This window comes from Protomyctophum bolini (genome assembly GCF_963924005.1).
Source record: "Protomyctophum bolini genome assembly, chromosome: 8".
Classification (NCBI taxonomy): domain Eukaryota; kingdom Metazoa; phylum Chordata; class Actinopteri; order Myctophiformes; family Myctophidae; genus Protomyctophum; species Protomyctophum bolini.
The window spans coordinates 37,687,539-37,710,275 of record NC_137869.1 but is presented as its reverse complement, the minus strand read 5'-3'; the positions used below and the strand labels follow the sequence as shown (position 1 = coordinate 37,710,275).

The following is a 22,737-nucleotide window of genomic DNA, read 5'->3' as shown; positions in this document are numbered from 1 at the left end:
TACGGACAACTTCCACCCATATCCTAGATGGCATTCTTAATCCCATGTTCTCATTAAGATGGAGAGTGATAGTTGACAGTGTACAATTTCTATTCTACACATTAATTTGTCATTCTTTCTGTATTTCTGTGCTTTATTCCTGCAATCTTTCCATATATTTAACTAGCCTCCCTCAGTAGTAAACATGGAGTCTTTGGAGCTGATCCCAGACTCCTACACAATCAGCAGAAAAACACTACACCCTGACTGAGCCATCGGCCAACATGACTTTTTATATCTCCACACTGGCCTGGGAACGCCTCGGGATCCCCCAGGAGGAAGTTGCTAATGTTGCTCTGGAGAGGGAAGACTGGACATCTCTGTTGGAACCATTACCCTCGCCACCCGACTCCTGTTGGCTACATTACTGTAGGCAACAGGATAGTTAATGAACCCATTTTGACCTGGGAACGATTTACGATGTAAATCTAAATGTCTTCTAAATTTCTGAAAAAACTATGTTTCCATGTCAGTCGTTCTCATTAAAAAAAAAAAAAAATCACACACATTTTCATGTCAAGGCCCCCCAAGATTATATGTAATTGGCCGCAGACCCCCCCCCCCCCCCCCCCAACAAGCTTGTAGATCTGCTATTTTTCAACAGCTAAAGTATAACAATGTGTTCACGCAGATCACAGAGCCTCTCTGGGTCCAGTCCTTCAGGGCTCAAGCTCTACTGTGACACACTTGATTGATTGGCTCCACCTCTTCAGGGCGCATGTTTTACCCTTTGTCGAGTCAATTCACTCACTCTTTGCCTTTGAGTAGTCTCTCGCCCACATTTACCCCCCGGCACTCACACACATTTTTTTATTTGATCTGCACAAATCACACAGGTTAGCTGTTTTAGATTCAAAACTGCACATTTCACCTTAAGGTGACAAGTGAACAAACATGCCAGATAAACTCCTGCTAAGTGATTGATGTTTATAGTGCCTTGTGCGAATTCCTGGAGGCTGCGAGGTCTACTTTAATGCTGCATCAAGGCCTACTTTAACTCACTCAGTGCCACAGGATGCCTTTGGACATCTCACCCTTTATTGCAGCGTCAACAAGGCCAGATGTCTGTAATGAATGAATCAAGATTCCACTGCTCAATTTTGTTCATAGCTCACTTGTGGGAAGTGTGTACGTGGGTAGATGAGCGTAAACAGAATGTGAAAAATGTGCAGTTTTGGATCAGTACTACTACTCTGCTCCCTCCATTGGCTCCCGGTCGAGTACAAAACTCTGATGCTGGCCTTCAAAGCAACCAAAAGGTATGGCACCCCCATATCCTCAAAGCATGATCGGACAAACACTCCCTCCCGCTCGCTCAGATCAGCCAACACAGGAAAGCTGGAAGAACATTCACTAAAAAACGCTGGGACAACGAACGCTCCACACGTCACTATTTGTATGTATTTGATGTAATATGTGTTGTTCTTGTTTACTAGTGTAAATCACTCTGGATTAAGAGCATCTGCAAAATGCCTAAATTGTAAATTGAAGGACAAAAGAACCCTCTGTCCACCAACTTTTTTTCCCAAGGGGCAAATTGTGTGATGTCATATTTGAAACAATCAATGAAAATAATTATGTTCAACACATTGGCCAGTGAATGCCAACTGACAAAAGTTTCCTAATCCCTCATACAAGCAAGAAAATTTAAAAAAAAAAGAGACGATGGGGAAATAGACTTTTGCCTGTTCCAATACGGATGCATCTGGTGGTGCACAATGCGCGTGCAGGGAACAGATAACTAGCTAGAACATGCGCAATTCAAAAAATGAGAGCCGAGGAGACGCATATAGTGTGATTCAATAATGGGGAGTCAGTAACCCCGCCAGTCAGTCAGTAAGAGACATCTATGAGACGGACTAAACACAAACTTCATCATGAATGGTAAATGGTGCATTTATATAGCACCTTTATCCAAGGCGCTTTACAGAGATTGTGCATTACATTCACCCATTCACACCCAGATGGCAGCGGAAACCATGCAAGGCACAAACCAGCACATCAGGAGCAATTAGGGGTTCAGTGTCTTGCTCAAGGACACTTCGACAGTAACTCTGGGGGAGCCCGGGTTCGAACTGGCAACCTTATACAAATAACTGAAGCAAATGTTTAGCTGAGCTATTCAGTGAAACTGGAGCCATGAGTGAAAAATACTGTTCAATTTCCCATCTAATCATTTTATTCAGTGCTCATCTAAAGTAATCATCACTTGGATTCCTTGAATTGGAGACACTTTTTTAACTCTTCTCTCAAATAGAAATGCCACCCTTCAATGAACCACATAATTAATGATCATTATCAAAAGCGAACTCAATGAAAGGAAGTTGTTCCCTGTATAGACGCGCTGTAACTGTTCCACGTCACAGATGCCCCGCTTCTGAAATAGTCTCGGCGGGGTGTGTAAGTGACAGAACGAAAGCACGCTGCATTCACTTCTAGTGATTTTTACTAGTTGACTAGTTAATGCCTAGTTTACTAGTCGACTAGTTCACGAGTTGCAGCCCTATAGTTGCAGACGTCATAGATCCGAGCTCTGTGGAATGCAGGGATTAGCCAACAGTGAGTGCAGCACAAAACCTGTCTCTGCCTATACCAGGCTCTGTTCAATCACAGCTGATTGCCAAGCATAGTATGGCAGTGTTGTGAAGGCCTGTGCAATTTGACGTCCTCACCTCGAGTCGACGACGGACCTGAAAAGGCCACTCAAATAATTGGCTTCAAGTAGACTTGACTAAATCTGAATGAACTATCGACCTACAGTGTATTCTTAAAACACATTTGGCATCAAGACATGGTGGCTGACAAACCCATAGGCTTGCTGCCAAGCGAACACCTGCATTGCAGTATTGATACTTTTACTTAAGTAAAACAAGAGAGTACTTTTTTCACTACTGCAAATCTAAGCCAAATCAGACATTAACCAGATTTAATTTAAGGATCCTGCCAGCGTAAAATCTGTTGGCGTGTCCGATCTCTACCGGAATGTTCCATTCATACCATAAGTCTGGAAAAACGTCAAGAATGTAGTGCACGTGTTAAAAAGGGACTAGAGAGAGTAAAAGAGGGGCAAATGAATGAAAGTCATTGACGACATAACAGATTCTAGGACCAAAGCAGATGAAGATGAGAGTGAAAAGGGGCCGGGATTTACAAAAAAGCGACGATGGAGGAGTGACAGTGCACTCGGAGAGGCTTAGTGCAAGTGGTTTATCTGAACAAGGGGGCCCCGATCCATGCCTAAAGCAAGGCTGACAGCAGCAGACTGCTGCCCTAATGAAAGTGTCTGCGAGGAGAACGTTTCATTAGAATCCTATTGGAGTCTGACATAACAGGTAACGTAATGTCCACTACACACACACACACACACACACACACACACACACAGGGAGCCAACAATGCTCAAGTTATTCCAAGGTGCTAGCCCTCCATATGTGTAGTCTAGCCTCACTCCAGGCTGTGGACGATCGCCGGGAGGATTATTATTATTAGCGCAAACTTGTATTAATAATTGATAAGCTCCCAAATCATGCTACTTAATCCCATTTTGAGCAGGAAAAACCCACTAATAAAATATAATATATATATATATGATTTTTTATTCTGGATTAAATCATAGTATCTATCTAAACCCGATATTTCTTGTGCTGTAACAATCTGTTACCTCACACCAAATCTGACATTGGGCGACCTCTGGTTAGAGGCCCTCAGTAAGTAGACAGTTGGATATAGAGCAATTTACTATCTATTCTAAACTGAATGATGGATACAATGTATGTAACCTAAATATATATATATGTACTATGTTCATTAGTACTTTCAATACTAGTTTACTAATTACTTTTACAGTCTTGTACCGACTGTCTTTGTTTTATTTGTCTTGTTCTGACCTTGATTTGGGGGGGGGGGGGGATATTTACATGTCGGATACAACAAAATGTACATGTATGTTTATTCATTGCTGCATCAATACAAATGTGTTTAAAAAATATTACTGGTCTAAAGGCAAGTAAATGATTTGACGCGACTCAAAAAGGGTAGAGGGAGGCCCCAATAAGACTTCAAAGGGTAGAGGGGGTCCCCAATAAGACTTCTTAGCTCCTCAAAAGGGTATAGGGAGGCCCCAATAAGACTTCTTAGCTCCTCAAAAGGGTAGAGGGAGGCCCCAATAAGACTTCTTAGCTCCTCAAAAGGGTAGAGGGAGGCCCCAATAAGACTTCTTAGCTCCTCAAAAGGGTAGAGGGAGGCCCCAATAAGACTTCTTATCTCCTCAAAAGGGTAGAGGGAGGCCCCAATAAGACTTCTTATCTCCTCAAAAGGGTAGAGGGAGGCCCCAATAAGACTTAAAAGGGTAGAGGGGGTCCCCAATAAGACTTCTTAGCTCCTCAAAAGGGTAGAGGGGGTCCCCAATAAGACTTCTTAGCTCCTCAAAAGGGTAGAGGGAGGCCCCAATAAGACTTAAAAGGGTAGAGGGGGTCCCCAATAATACTTCTTAGCTCCTCAAAAGGGTAGAGGGGGTCCCCAATACTTCTTAGCTCCTCAAAAGGGTAGAGGGGTCCCCAATAAGACTTCTTAGCTCCTCAAAAGGGTAGAGGGAGGCCCCAATAAGACTTCTTAGCTCCTCAAAAGGGTAGAGGGAGGCCCCAATAAGACTTCTTAGCTCGTATGGCGTCGTAAAGTTATAATGAGTAGGAATACGAGAGGACGCACCCGTTTAACGACTGGTGTTATGGCAATAATTTTCTCAAACACTGTTATTGCCAGTGCATAGTAATGACCTGAACCGCATGCTGCAGGCGATTGGGGCAGTGACACGGTACGGTTTTAAAACTTTAATGGTGTTATTATATCTGATCTTTAGTTGGTAGATTTAACAGCTATTCTAACATTATAACGGAGGGGATGAGTGCCCCGACTGTCTGTTCAATAAGTGAACTGAAGCCAGGCATCTTGGGAGTGCTGAGAGGGAGTGGAATTGATTAACCCATTTAGACCTGAGGACGATTCTACAAATGCCTTCTCTAAATCTCTATGTCAGTGGTGCTCAACCTCTATCATGTCAACGACCCCCAGAATTATCTGTATTTGGCCGCGGACCCCCATCTGAAAACATGTTGTTCCAGGGACCTCACCAGAAGCAAAGATTTGAGTTAAAAACGTTCACTGTGAAATAATATACATTCAAGGATTTGCGCCACATTTTCACAATTTTTCAAATAGCAGATCTTCAAGCTCATAGCGCGGCACTCGGTGCCGTGCTATGAGCTTGTAGATCTGCTATTTTTCAATAGCTAAAGTATAACATAATGCTTAAAACATCAAAAGGGGTTCCCGTCCAGAATTGATTAATTGTGATGAGAGACAGCCTGGAAGAGGAGGAGGAGGGCTATTTAGTCCAGTAATTCTCAACCTTTTTAACCCATTCAAACCAGAAACCTATCTGTGTATGTTTTATTTTTGCTATATTTTAACCACTTTTAAACATTATGTTATGCTTTGGCTATTAAAAAAATGGCAGATATACAAGCTCATAGCTTGTCACGAAGTGGCACACTATGAGCTTGTATACAGTAGGTATGCCATTTATGGAAAAAAAACGTGATTATTTTCCCCAAATATTTTAATAAATCATTTTTTAAGAGAACATTTTTAACTCAAATCTTTGGTTCTGGGTATCCCTGGAACAAAATATTTTGAGATTGGGTCGGCAGACAAATTTTGAGCATCCTTGGCATGAAAATTAGGTCTTAATGGATTAATTTCAAGGGATCCCAGTTTGCTATGCATTTGAGCACGACCCCCATTGGATAAGTTTTATATTTTTATGTCCCCAACCTACACTGTAGAATCCATGATGCATGCCTGGAACCAAACGGAAGGGTCCATTTATTCTGTACACATCGGAGTTAAGGGTCCGTTTAGTTCATAACCATCAATCATTCAGCTGGGGGGACCACGGCCTGGAACACCTGGGCAGGGCATTTCGCAGCATTAAGACACAGCAGAGGACAGGTTCTGAGAACAGGAAGCTTCCCCCAGCCTGTGGAGAGGAACACAGCGGCAGGGCTGATGGATGAGGGCATCTCCAAGGGCACAACAGGAGCAGCAGCAGATGACTGTATTAACGTTATCTCTCAGTGTGTGGGTGTGTATTTAGCAGTCTTTATTTTGCTCACAAATCCTTAATTGAGTGTGAAAGTGCATAATCTTTTAGTAGTATATTATGTAAGTGTGTATTTATACCATTTTTGTGCACGACAGGTGTTGTGGTTGTCCTGAACCCGACACGTTGTTCTTTAAAAGGTTTCATAACATTACTTTTCATTGATTTTTTTCGTTTTTCTTTTTAGGTTTTATGACCTCGATTACACCCACACAACCTGAACTTTGAACATTCAGTGGATGTCCTGTGGTTTTCATTGTGTGCTCTGAAGCCTTTTGAGCTGCAATAAAAACAACAATTTGTCAGCTCTGTTGAGGGATGTCAATCAGGGCCTCGGGGAGGGGCCAGGATGACACAAGACCTTAAAGTAACGTTACATTTCATGGTGTGCACAGTGCACTCTGCACAGGATCACGTCTGGATTTCCCCCTCAGCTAGAAAAGCTAATATCTTGTGAAAGCACCAGGAAGCCAGCCGCATAATATTGTCACAATGCCGATATCGAGGAGGTATTTTGGACCAAAAACATTATTAGTGAGATTAGATTTTGTCACTCGGCCTTCAGCTGACGTGGACGAATGAGAAACTGGCGCTGATGGAAGCAGACAGTCCCAGGAGGAGCAGAGCTATGGCACCTATTCTAAGCATGCGGAGCCAGAATGTGGGGAATGTGACCTCCATGAGTCACCGGCAGATCTGCCAACGCTGATCACGTGCTCATTTTGTGTCCAAAAAAAATGGACGCGCATTTCTACACTGAAAGCAGGAGCATGACACAACTATAAATAGGCCCGTCATAATTGATAATTGCAATTATTTTTGTCATAATTGTTTCCATGTTGAAGGTTTTTCCACACAGAAACAAATGCTGAAATAGCAAATCTACAAACTTGTAGATCAGCTATTTCCGCTATGTTTTTACCTTTTGTATAAAAATAATTAATGTCAGTCATTTCAGTTATTTGACATATATGCCCTGTGCATTTTTTTATTAAAAGGCAATCAAAAAAAATATATATATATGTTTTTATATATAAATATATTATTTATGGAGGGACAGACAGTAGACCGACAGGAAATGGGGAGAGAGATGGGGGGAAGACATGCGGTGAAGGCCGTCGGGAGTCGAACCCGCGGCACACTGCCAGACTGGATTACCAGCCACGGTGCCTGGACCACTGAGCCATGGCCCAGGCCCAGAAATGTATTCTTTATTCATATGTTCTAAGTAACGTCCAATGACAAACGTGCAATTCATCTACAAGTGAGTCGACACTGATGCGGCCTCAGGTCAAAAATGGGTTAATCGTCAATTTAAATCCCGAGACACAGCAGGTGAAGGAGGTGCATACGAAGGAGATGAAGATGGAGGGAGGAAGAGGGACAGGCTTGCATGGCCAGAGTTGGCCGCCTTTGAGTCAAAAAAAGACCTCCTGGGCTTGGAGGGAATAGGCACAGAAAAGAAGGATGAGAAGGAAGAAGAGAGAGCTGAACCTCGGTTCGGTTGGTTTCTGTAATGCGTCGATTCCCCAAAACAAAAGCCCCCCTGTAGGTGTTCATATATAAACTACTAAATAGACTACAGAAGAAGGCAGCGGGAGGAAGGGAGAGAGGTGGCAGTCCCTGAGGATTGCTGAGGCCTGGAGTCTAGTAGACAGTGCTTGGCAGAGTGGAAAACTGGCTGTCAGAGGCATTGTGTGTGTGGTCCGTGAGCTGGCTGTAATCCTTTAATGACGGTGCTAGAGGTGCCAGCTCGCTGCATGCTCTGTGTGTCAGCGTTTATTTGTTTTCGACGTTCACTCTTTGCATCGTTCGGTCCCACTGTCTCTCTTATATCACACACACACACACACACACACACACACACACACACACACACACACACACACACACACACACACACACACACACACACACACACACACACACACACACACACACACACACACACACACACACACACACACACACACACACACACACACACACACACACACACACACACACACACACACACACACACACACACACACACACACACACACACACACACACACACACACACACACACACACACGTGTACTGTGCAAGGAATTGTGTAAAAGAGTGGGCCCAAAGTGCGGTCATTGGATAATAGCAGCTTCTAGCGACAAAACTACAAAATGTCAGCTGTCTTCACGGTTGCGCCCCAGGGGTACGACGTTAAGACTGATCCCTGACAGGCACAAGCACTTAACACATGGCAAAGCCAAGCCCACAGACCACACTGGCTGGTAGACAGATAAAGCAGAGCAACAGAGACCACCATTGTTGGCCTGCACACAGCCTCAGGGCAGATCCAGGCACAAGCATCAAAATGTATCTCGGCCTTAAGTGCCGTGTAAGACACCGGTGGCAAAGATGAGACCATGACCGTGGCTTCTCTTTTGAACCTATCCACTTCATGCCTTGTGGAGTCGTGGCACATAAGGCCTGTTTTTGAACAACTACTGTACAACCACTGGGTATGGAGAAAGCTCAGAGTGTCAGGAACGTCATCTACTGAAACCTTTTCGATAAATACTGTACAAACGGTAGAGATTCAGCCAGCTCACGATTGATAGCGACAAAGAGACATAGTGAAAATGAAAGAGAGGTTAGATATGAGAAGAAAGGAGGACAGAGCAGCACAGTAAAGAAGTACAGATCCAACAGAATTAATGCGTTAACAGTCAGTCTAGTCACTAGACTGACTGTTAACGCATTCATTCTGTTGGATCTGTACTTCTGTACTTCTGTACTATATTATACTTTTGGTTTTAGTCTGTTGTGTTGTCCTCCCACTAGACTCTAGTGGGAGGACAACACAACAGACTAAAACCAAAAGTATAATATTAGTAGAATGGGTCACGTCTCTCCAGGTTTCCATGGCATCGCTGTACAGCCGCAATCTCACAGCACTCAACCTCCTGCCATCCCTATCTGATTCCCTTAGCTAAAAGCACATCACAGCCTGAGTCAGCGTACCAGCCAGCAAACTAAAGGAGGAGGTAGAGGCAGAGCATGAACACACTAATTCTGGTCTGATGAATGCTGATCTACATTCAACGGCCCACAGCCATTGAACCGACTGTCCCGGTAATGCTATATCTTCCACAAGTGAATAGCATCCGTCACAACACACACCGTTTCATAAATGTGGTTCCGTAATTTGCATTTCCTGTGGATCCTTCAAAGGGTTTTACTGAAAAATGCTAGCAGATAATTATGCATGGTGTCGCACACCAAGAACAGCCTACCCTACAGCTTGAGCTTGTAGATTGGCTATTTCAGGCGTGCGACATCGGTAAATTATACACGTGCACAGACAGCAGGTGTGTCTATCTATGTGTGCTCATCACACTAACTCATATGATCCACTCACTGCCATAGGACAGACTAAAAGCAAACGTTAGCTAAAAACAGAGAAGTGAGAGGTTGGGAGATTTATAGTAATTCATACCCGGCCATATATCCTTATGGGGTCGGGGATAAAATGAAAATGCCTAACCCCCTTTTTTAATGTATTAAGTAACTTGTTGGCTACAGAGACGAAATGTTTTTATAATCGCCATGGGGTCTTGGATGGTTAGAACTGCGCGATTACATACAAAGTCAATGCAAAGATGAGAATTGCACGAACGGGCGCGGCGCGACCTGGCGCGGTACAAACGGGACGAACCGACTACTGTACATATTCAGGTCTAATTCATCATGGGGGCTCGAGCCCCGCCGCCCCCACGGAGTCTTCGTCACTGCTTAGCTACATGGGTATTATCAACCCCTTTCCCTGCCCAACCAAGAGGGCGTTGGTTCCTGGATATTTATCTCGGGGTTATTTAACGTTTTCAAGATTAAAATGTTAATAGAAACTCAGTGAAATGAGTTATATTTCCATGGACGTTAATTAAAAAGGAGGTGGGGTGGTCAAATTAAGACAGCGACTCCATTAATTACAGCTGGGGCTGACAAAGCCCCCCCCCCCCCCCCCCCCTCCCCCCTCCTCCTCCAGTTTCTGAGAAAAAAGAAGCAGTGAATAATCAGCCAAAGTTTCACTCCAGCGCTGATGAAGGGGAAGCCATCCATCCATCTTCAACCTCTTATCCGTAGTCGGGTCGCGGGGGCAACAGCTCTACCAGAGTGCTCCAGATTTCCCTCTCCAGAGCAAGGGGAAGACAAAGTGACGGAATGCTGTGAGAGCAGGGACATGCAGTCGTGCACACATAAGACATCAAAACTGGGCTACAGCCCCTGCCCTTTTACCCGTCTGTAAAACAACTGCCCTTTCCAGACCACAAATGCAGCATTTATACTATGGTGAAAGAAATGCAAATGCCCTCCTCTCCTTTCCATGCCATATACCGGAAGGCAGCATTCAGGAGAATTGCTTTTTCCCCCCCAAAGTCTCCTAAACTCATACGCAGCATTTTGCGTAATTGAACTAATTTGTTTCTAAATCCATGTCGTACACCGAATCTCCAGTAGAGTAAAGACTGCTGGGTTGCGCCCTGAAAAAACGCGTCGTGCTGTGAAGCGTTGTGAGCTTGTAGATCTGTTATTTTCGCAATTTGTGTCTAAAAGTGCCCTCTTACGGGATTTCAGCCCCTGCCCCTCTAACACTCTCTGCACGTCCCTGTGTGAGAGAGTACAGTAGGGGAAAGACTGGAGGTGATAGGAGGGCAACCGAAGCACACACAAACACAGCCTGCCCTATACGCTCCAAGAAATCCACGGTAAAACAATATTTTTGATTGCATGACATTGCGGTTCAAGGGTTCTAGACCAAATCATGAATCTGCCCATTTAAAATAAATGTAGGGTGGCATTTCTTCCTTGGCCTATGGTGGGAAAGTGCAAAGTTTAACAGCAATTGGACGCTGAATTCATGATTTGAGGCATTTTGTACTAAATGGGTTCCTCCCGCAAACTTTGAAAGCCTATATCTTAGCCAAACCGTATGGAATATGAAACTTTGGACACGAGTCACACGACAGCTAAGAAATGTGTTTCTCCTGGTGGTGGCTTATGAATAGAAACCCGTTGCGACCGCATGGCCTTGCTGACATCGACCGACCCCAGGCAGGGTTCGAACCCACAACCTTCCACATGAAAGGCATATGCTCTAACCACTACACTATACTGTAAGTGAAATATACCAATAAACTGGTATTTTTCTTATTATACTAAAAAATAGATAACATGCTTACAACAAAATAATTGTGATTATCTCAAATAATTGCGATTAGAAGATTATGTAATAATTGTGACAACACTACTCACATACATACACACAACTCAAAAACAAAAAACAAGACAAAAAGAGAGGAAGAAGAAGCTAGTTGTATTGTGGAAAGCAGTCAAGTATGCAGTTGAGGTGGGGTAGTGTGGGGTGGGGGGGGGGTCTCAGTGATGCACAGAGCAGCGGTCAACAAACAGCTCTTTGAGGACAGAGAGAGAGAGCACTCCGACATGAAAGCTGTTGGCCTGAGTCTAGTACAAGTAGAGGGCTTCAAATAAGAGTGCCATGGCATGCAGGAATTCATGCACGTGCCACGCGCGCGCACACACAGGCTAACCATGCAAGAGCAAGTCATTTTCATAACAGGAAATTGATACCCAGTCCCACCAGCCAAAGTGGGAATGATTGCCATTGGAAATGATATCGAGCCGACGGCCAAGTAGGCCCTTCTTTCCTTCCCTGTAGCCTAGGTTCAAGAGGTCTTTTATTCCAAAGCACTTTCTCAGAAAGGAATGAGGGAGTCATGTGTGTCCAACGACTCTACGGGATGTTTGTTAGCGCTGTTGCTGCAGCACCTCTTCAAAATGATACCCAAGACCAACCTAACACTAACAAGCCTGGTTTCATTAAATTGTTCATTTTACCACATTGTGAAAATAGCCTATCTACTAGCTCACAACGCGCCACGTTGTGAGATTGTAGATTGTAGATATTTTTTTTAAATTGATTGGAAATATAAAGTGGCATTTCTCCCTCTGCCTAGTGGGAATGTGCGTGCATGACCCCATGTTATTCTCCATAGAGAAATTACTTCCGTGAACCAGGGGAATCTAGGGGATGAGCGAGTGATGCCAGGACTTCGGTGCTCTATATGGGAAAGTGGACAGGTCTGTGTTGATGACATGACTGTAGAGATAGTGTATACCGATTTGCGTGATGTATGGATCAAATGTGTACGCATAATATCAAGAAATGTGTTTTGCAAAAGTTGGCCTCATGGTGGCGCTATAACAGGCCGTTGTGGAAGAATTGGGGCAGAGGTTTGCCGTTGGCATCCAGGGAGTGTGTACAGTTTGGCATCGTCCGGGCAAACGGTGCCGGAGATTAGCTGTACACAGACGGACGGACGGATGGACACACACACACACACACACACACACAGACGGAGTGCAAAACATACTCTCCCCAGTCCCCATGCCTTCGGCCTGGTGGAGACAATAAAAGCAATGTGTAATGTCTGATTTTATCATTTACGTACACTACTCTGTTTTTACTTTTAGCACGTTATATTTAAGTGTGTGAGATCGTGTTACTGATTTTACTGCTGCACAACCATCAGTCCTCAGTGGACAAATTGAGTCGTATGATGACATGCCGTCAGTACTGTCTTGAACCCAGCGGGCGGACAAGCCAACAGTCTGTGTACTGTATGGATAGAGCCTACATGATCTCTAAACCCTGGCATTGTATGTAGTGCAATTGACTTGACATCAGCATTTGAACGCAGCAAGTCTACATGAGCCGCACAGACTGGAGTTTCCTCACTTGTGGTAGAAAGGGGGAAACAAACGCTATCCTTATAACCAAGCATTGTGCAATCCAGTTTGAGTACTGCCGACGGCAGGGCGCTTTGAAGAACTGAAGGATTGTTTCCCCGTTTCATCTTCAGCTGTGCTACATACAGTACACGATGATGAAAGTGCAGGCAGGGAGAAAGTACAACTTTCACAATGGCTACCGGCCTACCGCACGCAGTACTCATGCTGGGGCCTGGAGGGGCACCAAAACAGCCTATTGATCCTCATGGGAGTGCAAGTGACCACGTGAAAGTTTAGCCACATAAACCACATGCTGGGCAAGACCTACGCTGTATAGAGTGTATCGGCGGAGGAAGTGTAGTGGGGTTTTGACGAAAGTAGCCTACCACTCAAGGAAATGACGTTGACGCTTTACAAATCTGTTTACATTCTCTGTTGTGATTGGTCGAAGAATATCTTATCCGGGGGATCAGACGGGATGTTTCGGCCCGACACTTCCGCCGATACGCTCTCTGCCATAGGTTGTGAGTTGTGACCATGGCTTTTATCTTTGCAGATGAGTAAGGCTGGGACCGAGGCTACATAAACCATAGTGTCCCAATACTGGGTCGAACAGCCAACATTTGGCCAAAATAGCAAGCACATCTACAAGCTCACAACACGATAGTGTGATCTTGTAGTTCGGCTATTTTCAACAACGAGAACCAAACAAGTCAACCCCTTCTGACATGTGAAGCACTTTGGTACAATGAGAGTTGTTTTTAAATGTGCTATATAAATAACTTTGATTTGATTTGACCCTAGTGGTTATGGTTAACTTACTTGTACACTCAAAACAAGGTTCCATGTGTGACCATTTTGGAGTCTGGAATCATGCACTCATTGCACTGTTGGTTTCTACTCTGCGATAATATTTCTCCGTCATACCATCTCTTGTGACTTAATGGCTGGAGAATGACAACACTAGTTAACCATTAACCAGTGTGTATAGTAACTGTTCCAATTTGAGAATTACATCCTGGCCACACAGCTACAGCAATGATTTGTGGTCAATAACAGAGAGAGAGAGAGAGAGAGAGAGAGAGAGAGAGAGAGAGAGAGAGCGGGGCAGAGTGTATACTGTATACCTCAATAGATAAACATGACTTTATTACTGCATAAGCAATTAACTTTAATTTAAACTACCGTAACTTGAGCTATCCCAATAGTTACCACACCCTTACAGGGACAAAGAGGAGGGAGGTCGGTTTGAGTGGAGGCAATCATTACTGCAGAATAATCTGACCTTTTAAACTCTAAACCAGTCTCAAAGTAGGGTCCAGGGACACCGAGGGGAGTAAAATGGGCCCTTAAATGGCCCTTAAAAAGGCCTGTATACTCTGTAACCCTGAGAGGATACAAGGGGTCCTTGACATTAAAAAGATTGAGAACCACTGTTCTAAGCTGCCACTAAATAACAAAGGCTTCTGAACAACATGCCCAACTCCGAGCACGACAAAAACAGAGTGTTTGCCGTAGTGCAAAGTGATGTTTGAAAAGGCCATCCAAAGGTTCTGAAAGAAAAGCCTTTACAAATTAATCATTCTCCACGTAACAGAAGCTGTTAAGGAAACCCAACTGAGACGCTATGAAGAGACCGAGTCAATATTCCTCCTGAAAGTTGAGCCTGCGCTGAACCCATCTTCTCTCTATATTACTAATCCTGGCATCACTGACTCGTCATTTCATTAAGCACTTATTCCACTTATTTCTGTTTTTGACTGCCTGCTGGATTATCTTTTCTTGTAACTTCCCTTTCTTTCCCCTCCACTGCACGCGTAACATTTTGTTCTTGCACATTTGCTATGTCATATCTTTGCTCAAATAGTATGACAAATGTATGTGAACTAGTGGAGAGATAGGTTAATGTTCTGGTTGTTAATCCTTGTTTGATGTGTCAGGAGACAAAGGCAACATGCAGCACCAGACAAAATAATATGTGGATTAATTGGCAAGTCTCACAATGATATTATAATTGTGAAACTGTAGGTATCCATATATTTTGTTGTTGAACCAAAAACATCTGAAAATGAGAACAGAGAGTGTGGATGTGGACGCTCTTTTTAATTAATTGATGAACACATGGTACCTACATCGTGTGACATGTGAATTCATGAATAAATCATTGAACGCAAGAAGCATGGATTTTGCTTCAGCTGTATATTGTGGAAAAGGACTAAAGGCCAAAGTGATGCTGCCAAGAAGAAAGACCTCCCGATTGTTGCCAGTAAAGATTTCAGTTCAAGGAAGACTCAGCCGTTATCAATTATTAACGATTCTGGCACCCAATGACAAATGAACTACAACTGAACTGCCGGCTGTTTACGGGTCAGTGAACCGGAATTGAATCAGGGAGGAAATGCAAAGCCACTCTCCAGCTCCAATTGGAAGGCACCTTCACAAAGTCTGTTCAAAACAGGTACAGTAGGTTGTGCACATCCAGTCCCTTGCTGGTGCAGGACATCAGATAATAGCAGTATCAAAGGATGAGAGGTCTGCAGTGCACACAACTCTGCTGCTCCACACAGTATTTTGTTTATTGGATTTAGACATTGCCATTACAGGTTCGCGATGTTTCGGCCATTGTTGACCTTCACTAAATGTACCGGCATCCACTTCGAAAAGGAGAATTTTCATTAAAAGTTCAGAAAGATAATAAACGTTCTTGGAAGTAGTTAAATAGCAAATATTTCTCAGCGAGCTTAAATAATATAGGTAGGTAGGTCAATCTTTTTCAACGCGTGTGTGGTGCATGCATGTGCGCGCGTGTGTGTGCGTGTGTGTGTGTGTGTTGTGGATACAAGGGCCAGACAGACTGTCATCTACAGTTGAAAGAGACAGGATTGAGCCTCCATTACTGTCTCTTCCTGTCTCTGTATGTGATGCCTAGATTATTGTTCCTTTGACTTGTCTGAGTGAATTTCCCTTCAACAGACAGTGCTGCCATTTTCCTGAGGCCACAGAGTTTGTGGTTAGAAAACAGTTCTAGACTGAATTAAAGTCAGATGTGTTCAACAAGGTGTTGACAGACTGGGAATGGTTGTGAGCCAATGTGGGTCCCTGAGTCCAATCTGCACTGGTCTGGTATTTCACCAAAGCTAAGTAATTTGCAGAATGCAGATGCATTTTGTCAAGCAGTAACTATGGCGAGTAATCACAGAGGTAAGGTTGCCAGTTCGAACCCGGGCTCCCACAGAGTTAGCGTCGAAGTGTCCTTGGGCAAGACACTGAACCCCTAATTGCTCCTGATGTGCTGGTTGGTGCCTTGCATGGTTTCCTCTGCCATCAGTGTATGAATGTGTGTGTGTGTGTGTGTGTGTGTGTGTGTGTGTGTGTGTGTGTGTGTGTGTGTGTCAATGTCAATGGGTGAATGTAATGCACAATCTAAAGCGCCTTGGATAAAGGCGCTATATTAAACAATTTAGGACCAACGATTTTTCAAAAATAGCAGACCTAAGTTCATAGCGTGGCACTCGGTGCCGCACTATGAGCTTGTAGATGCTATTTTTCAATAGCTATAATGCTTTTAAAACACCAAAAAGGGGTTCCCGCCCAACATGGGTTAATGCACCATTTACAGAGTAGATGGGGCACCATAGTAATGATGCATGCTTGTGAAATATGTCCCATGCAGTCACCAGGTATACAGGTTAGCCTTAAAGCTCACTTCACAACCTAGTAGTAGACAGTGGCCATTTGTTTTGCTCTTCAACTGCAGTCTAGGTACCAGACAAAACTAAGTGCTAAAGGCGCTTTCTATGTGTGCATCCTGCACTATCAGATTTAAGTCTGGGGTGAGGAAGCCATTTACTGAACAAGGATGGATTAATTGGACAGGCGCCAAGCCTCGATACCCCGTTAGTGTTAATCAAATTGGTGCGCAAGACAAGTAAACCCGAGCTGCCACTAATTAAAAGCAGCGGGAGACAAGAGAATGCGGGGCAAGATGTTAGATTGAACAGGAGAAAGCACAGCCACAAGCAGTTGTGCGTGCATGCTCCGTGCGTGTGCATGTGTGTACATGTCAGAGGACCTTTGACGACTTAATTAATCCAGATGGTTATTCAATGTCAACAAAGCTGTGGCTCTTATGTAATAACTGTAACATCACCTCAACATTGCGAAGTACAAAGAAAGCACAAAAACAGCCGCATATTATAAAGACCTATAAAAAGTTGTATGCTTACATAAGAAATCATATTAAATATACTCAGATCAATAACAGACAGATTTTATAACAGTATTAAAAATATCTGTCAAATGGGTAGACACTTCAATTTTCTGCTGAGCCAATGGAGCATATTTAAATCAAGTTAGTGCATCCATGAGTAACTGTTGCAATAGAAGTGCAATGCTTTCCTAACATTCTCTCATTCTAAAAACGCCACCAATTAGTTGCAGCAATACATATTTTAAAGTCAAAGATACCAACTCTATCGTTATCTTTAGAGTAATAACCAGTGCTGTGATTGGCCAGCATTCACTGGGAGCCAGGCACAAACATCTGGGCATACAGCAACACCCATTGAAAGCCAATATGATAATGTATAACAGAGAAGTAGACTCATCATACGACTTCCTATTGGTAATGAAATATATACAAGAAGGGACAGAATATCAGAGTGAATTTTGGGGTTTTGCATTGGCCGCAGGGAAAAAACACAGCAGCGTGCAAACACTGTAACACTTTTTCCCATTTTCACATTGCAAGGTTGTTTAGTCAATTCAAAAGTTGAGAATTGAATCGTTATTTGTGGGTTGAAACATGGGCCTATTCTGAAATTGAATTAATGTACAATAGACCGATACTACTACGATAATATCTCTTGTGAAACAGTGTGTGTGTGCCGGGACGGAGAGAGTTGTCTGAATTAAATACATAGGACCACAATGGAAACAAGCCCTCGTGGCCTTTTCTGTTGAATCAAATGTAAAATATCAAGTTCGTCCAGCTGCACTTAGTGGAAAGGGGGCTCCCATGTGATGTTGCCATGACATTTTTATTACAGACATTCATTCAGTGCATGCTTTCTACTTAATGTCTGTCGACCATCCATCAGCATGTTTTCAGACAATAAACATGTCCATTTCAAGCACACAAAAGAAAAAAATAGTACTGCAAATCTAACCGATTGTGTCCCACAGCAGTACCATTGATTGATTGAAAATGTTATTCACAGTATAGAATTTGGTAGATTAAATGGAAAATGTAATGGAAATGATCAGTACTTCCTACGAGAAAGTATCACAGGAGATCCGTTGCCAAATACAATGGTCATTGATCAATGGGCCCCGATACTGGTATACTATACGGGTCCTGATCTTCACTGGCTAGATTAACTAGCTGGGATCTTCCTTGATCTGATGCAACGATGCCCTTTCTCTTGGCTCTCCCATACCACATTATCCTCCCACAGTCAATTACGCCAGCAAAGGCAGATAAATGAGAAAATAATACCTTTAATTCATGGTAAAGGTCTCCTCTCCTGTTGAGCAGATAAGCTATGCCACTGTACTTCCCTGGATAACGATAATGGCGAATTTAATTTATAAAGACATTTTCATTACAGAGCCCATCTCAACAGACTCTACCTACACAGTGACACTCACTGTACACACTGTATGTGATTGGTGATTAGGGTGAGCCAAAGGTGAGCAGATAATCATTTCTGTTAATTTCCGTAATTTGTCTCTTTCCTCTCCAGTCAAATCCCAGTGAACACCCAGAAGACGTGCTGCTTTTTTGCATTTAGCGCCAAAGAGGTGGCTTTTCCGATGTGATTAGTGTTTTACCAGGTCTTTCTTGGCTCACAACAAGGTGACTCAGGCACACAATGAACAAAGATACGTCTCATCAACAAGTTGCTCAGCAACCCACATGACTCCAACCGACTCTACAGACAAGAGAGGCAGAGAGAAAAACTTGGAAAAGGCCAGGCCCAGTGGGAAGCATTGCATTCCTTAACCCCCACTCCAAAAGACTCCAGAGGGGATCAGAGTAAAATTAGCGTGTAGATAGAATGAGAGAGGACGATAGCTAAGCCTAGGCTATATCCTTGGTCCAGAAACAATGGCAGAGTCTATTTTGGAGAAAGAAAGTGAATGAAGGCGTTCATGTTTTTATTTGTAAAAGATAAAAGCCTTGCTGGATCCGTATACTGTAAATGCATCAGACAGGGGTATCTTATTAGAGGAATAAGGCTACAGTAGGGCATTTACATATCTGTGAAATGAAATCGTAAAAGGAATAATACTAGTCTGGACAAATTAGCTCTTTGATTAACTTCATTCAGATTAAACTACAATAGTACTCTCAGTCATGGCAAATGTTTATCACTGCTGATTTGACAAAATAAAGAAGAATAATATGTTCAATTAAAAGATTAATCTTTTTTAGAAATACATATCACGTTCAACAGCCGGCTAAAAGTAGAATGTGACACTCTTCTGGCACAGCGTGCAGTCTGTTACAGTGGTAGGCTACCTGTGGCTGAGAGCGAATCAAGCCTGTGTTAGGCCATTTTATCACTAAAGGAGCCAAACCAAAGCTAGTTTTCCTGCCAACAACAACTGCCATAGCAGCACACTCACAGGGGGGTCCACTTTATAGCAGGGGGTAGTACGGGCCGGGGTACTACAGTCTCTGACTATAAAATATCAATAGGATAATTGTGCAGCTTTTGCTTGCGTGTGCTTTTATGCATGGCTGTAGCCATATATTCTCTGTGTGTGTGTGTGTGTGTGTGTGTGTGTGTGTGTGTGTGTGTGTGTGTGTGCTCTTGTAATGAAGTTTAAAGTTATCTGAGAGAAGTTGTAATATGCATACATATATGATTACAATAGAAATATTGTTTAAAACAATATGTGGTCCATTACGTGTGTTGTGTCAGGAACAACAAGATCTGGATAAAGCTGCCAAAAAGTCAACTCTTTGCACACATTCTTAATGGCAGTCCACAATAATTGGTAAGGTGTAAACTGAGAGAGCATATACAAGTATTTTCAATATTAGCTCGGCCTTGAGTTAGAAGAAAAGGGAGGAAAACTTTCATTTTGGACACAGAGTGGGAGAGTGAGGAGGACAGAAAGAAAGCGCCAAAATCCTGCATGTCTTCCAGTCCAGTGCACTGCTTCAAAGACCGAGCCACATCTCTAAACGGAGCACACTGGGAGACCTACAACATGTCTCCTAAGGCTATACAATGTTGTATGTCTAAAATAATAAATGACAGCTACTAGTTCGTGTTTCTTTCCATTATAAGCTGCGTAGGCTATGTAGCGCTCTTTTGTGGGGCTTTATATGGCAAAAAAAACAGGACCACCCAACAGTTGAACCAAGCACTGTGTCACAATCAACAGAACACAGCTAAATAATGAAATTATATCTATTCTGATTTCTGAACGTGACCAAGACACAACAACAACAAGCCTGAAAATAGTTTCAAACCAACTCACTCGTATTCTCCTCATCGCAGCCACAATCTCCACTCGGCTGTTTGGTCGTGTCACATCCAGACTTCCGATGTACTAGAAAAAGATGACAACAAACCATTCATTAAACTGGATTCAATAATCGGCCCAAAGTCAAGTATGTTTACAAATATGTCACTATAGTGGAGCGGTTAATTACAGGCACACTTTGTGAGTTAAGTAGTAGCTAGTAGCTACCAACTTGTATAACCTAAATATTTTGGTCAGCTAAACAAAACATCTGGCGAAGAGAAAAACAAAGTAAACATTGACTACACAATATCTCTGACACACTGACACACGCGCACGCACGCGCGCGCACACACACAGCTGATAATGTGAATTCACCTTTGCTTCGAAGTTGATCCCATGCTGGAACGCTTCCTCGTTGTGCAAAGGAATTCTTAAATCATGACCATCGTCGACAAGATTGTACTTCGTTTTTCCAGGCATGGTCGCGACAACAATAATAATCCTCCTTCAAGAAGAAAGTGGAGAAAAAAAAATACTATGTCGGGAAATTGAAAAACAAAATCCGGCGTTGTTATATAAAGAATAAATCCAGCAGTATATAGTAGTCCCAAATAGATGGCTGCTAGGCATCCATCGCAGACAGACAGGCGTCCCGGGTCGGGGATCGCTACAATGTAAACAGTCAAAAAGCGGACAAAGTGGCAACTTTGTATCTTTTTGTTGTGCACACACTTGCGCTGTGCTATCTCTACCAGGACGACTGTGCCCGTCTGTGTGTCTGTCTGTCTGTCTGTCTAAACCCCAGAGAGAGAGCAGCTAACACCGGCCTGGAAGAGCTCCAAAGAGTCGGTGTCTGTGAAGGGGAACCGCGAGCCGACACGCAGAAAGAAACGCTGTTTTCCTACTTTAGTTGCCCCTCCGTGTGTGTGTGGTGGAACTTCTTCTTCCCAGCATTGTGTCCAACCTCCTCCCTCCCTCAGTCCCTCAGTCCCTCTCTCTCTCTCTCTCTCTCTCTCTCCCCCGACCGCATGGACTCCACGGAAACCCAGCGTGTGATTGGCGGAATCTGGGAATTCCACCTGTTTTCATTGGAACACACTCGCATCATAAATTTGTAGGAGGGGTGAAACATTTTTTCTGGTACCAGCCCCCGGCCCGGGTAAGCCGCGAACCTCCAACCATGTGTGGCCGCGGCGCTGAAGACGATTATAATTAGTATGAATATGAATTCCATTTAACGTATCTCACCTCAGAGAAGATATATCGTTGGTTAAAACAGGAGCGTAGCAGGATTAGCGTAAACTAAACAGACAAACAAAACTAATGTGAAAAACAACAACAATGTACCTTTTTTTTAATGTGATCGAGACAGGGCAGGGGCAAAAAAAGGGCAATGCTACCAACTAGCGGCCACATCCAACATCTGCTTTTCAGGTAGGGCTGTATGGTCTCTCTCTCTCTCTCTCTCTCTCTCTCTCTCTCTCTCTCTCTCCCTCTCTCCCTCTCTCTCTCTCTCTCTCTCTTTGTAACTTTAATTGCAATCAAATATACAGTAAAAAAATAAAAATACAAACACAATAACTGTGATTTTGCTAGAAAAATAGACAAATACATAGTATATAACTGAATATACAACTTGAGAAAATAGCAACAATAATAATACCATGTAAGTCAATGTACTGACTACTCACATCAGCATGCAGGAATACACAGTCCGTGTTTATGATTATTTGTATGGTGGTTGTATTCCAATGGATGTTCCTTTTTTGTCACAACACAGTAGCTCTGGTCCATAGCTCTAATGCGCGCATTAGAGCTATGTTATTTTCAACTTCCGCCGCTCGCATGAATGCAGACCAGCCTCTACTCTTTGGCGTAAATAAAAAGAACGTTTTTGCTACTGACCAAAACTCAGCATCATCTTTGGTGTCGACATATCAGTGCTGGTCTGAGCTTGGCCCTGGGGAGAGGGAATACCATTAACCATCAGACAAACACACACCCTCTGGCTAGTCTCCTGCAGAGCCACTGTGTCAAAAACAGAAACAACCATATGATAATATAAAAACGAATGCAATAATAAAATGTGCTTCAATTACATAGTGCTTCTCACACTAGTGAACGGTTCATGGCTCACCTCAACTTCAAACAGCAACTCTGGTTTCTTCTTGAATAGTGCAGGCAAGAGCAGAATTGCTGCTTCCGATTGGAGGCCTTAAAAAAAGAAAATACAAAAATGTATTATAATAATTTTATTTTCA

At 43.2% G+C, this 22,737-nt stretch overlaps 1 protein-coding gene and 1 long non-coding RNA gene across 4 annotated transcripts in view; both read right to left on the bottom strand.

Moving 5' to 3' along the window:
* Window positions 1-21,445, bottom strand: part of LOC308320341 (carboxyl-terminal PDZ ligand of neuronal nitric oxide synthase protein-like) — a 183,822-nt gene extending 162,377 nt beyond the window's left edge. For 2 of the 3 annotated variants that reach the window (XM_080770663.1, XM_080770664.1), the window contains exons 1-2: window positions 20,852-21,445; window positions 20,489-20,560 (exon numbers count right to left, since the gene is read on the bottom strand). In XM_080770663.1, the coding sequence (XP_080626789.1) occupies window positions 20,489-20,560; window positions 20,852-20,956 (177 nt within the window). In that variant the 5' untranslated portion in view covers window positions 20,957-21,445. Of the gene's footprint in view, window positions 1-20,488; window positions 20,561-20,851 lie in introns of those variants that run through there. The other variant, XM_080770665.1, reaches the window with a different exon arrangement.
* LOC308320344 overlaps window positions 1-22,737 on the bottom strand; it is a 319,513-nt gene that overhangs the window by 295,832 nt on the left and 944 nt on the right. The gene's annotated exons all lie outside the window — the stretch shown is intronic.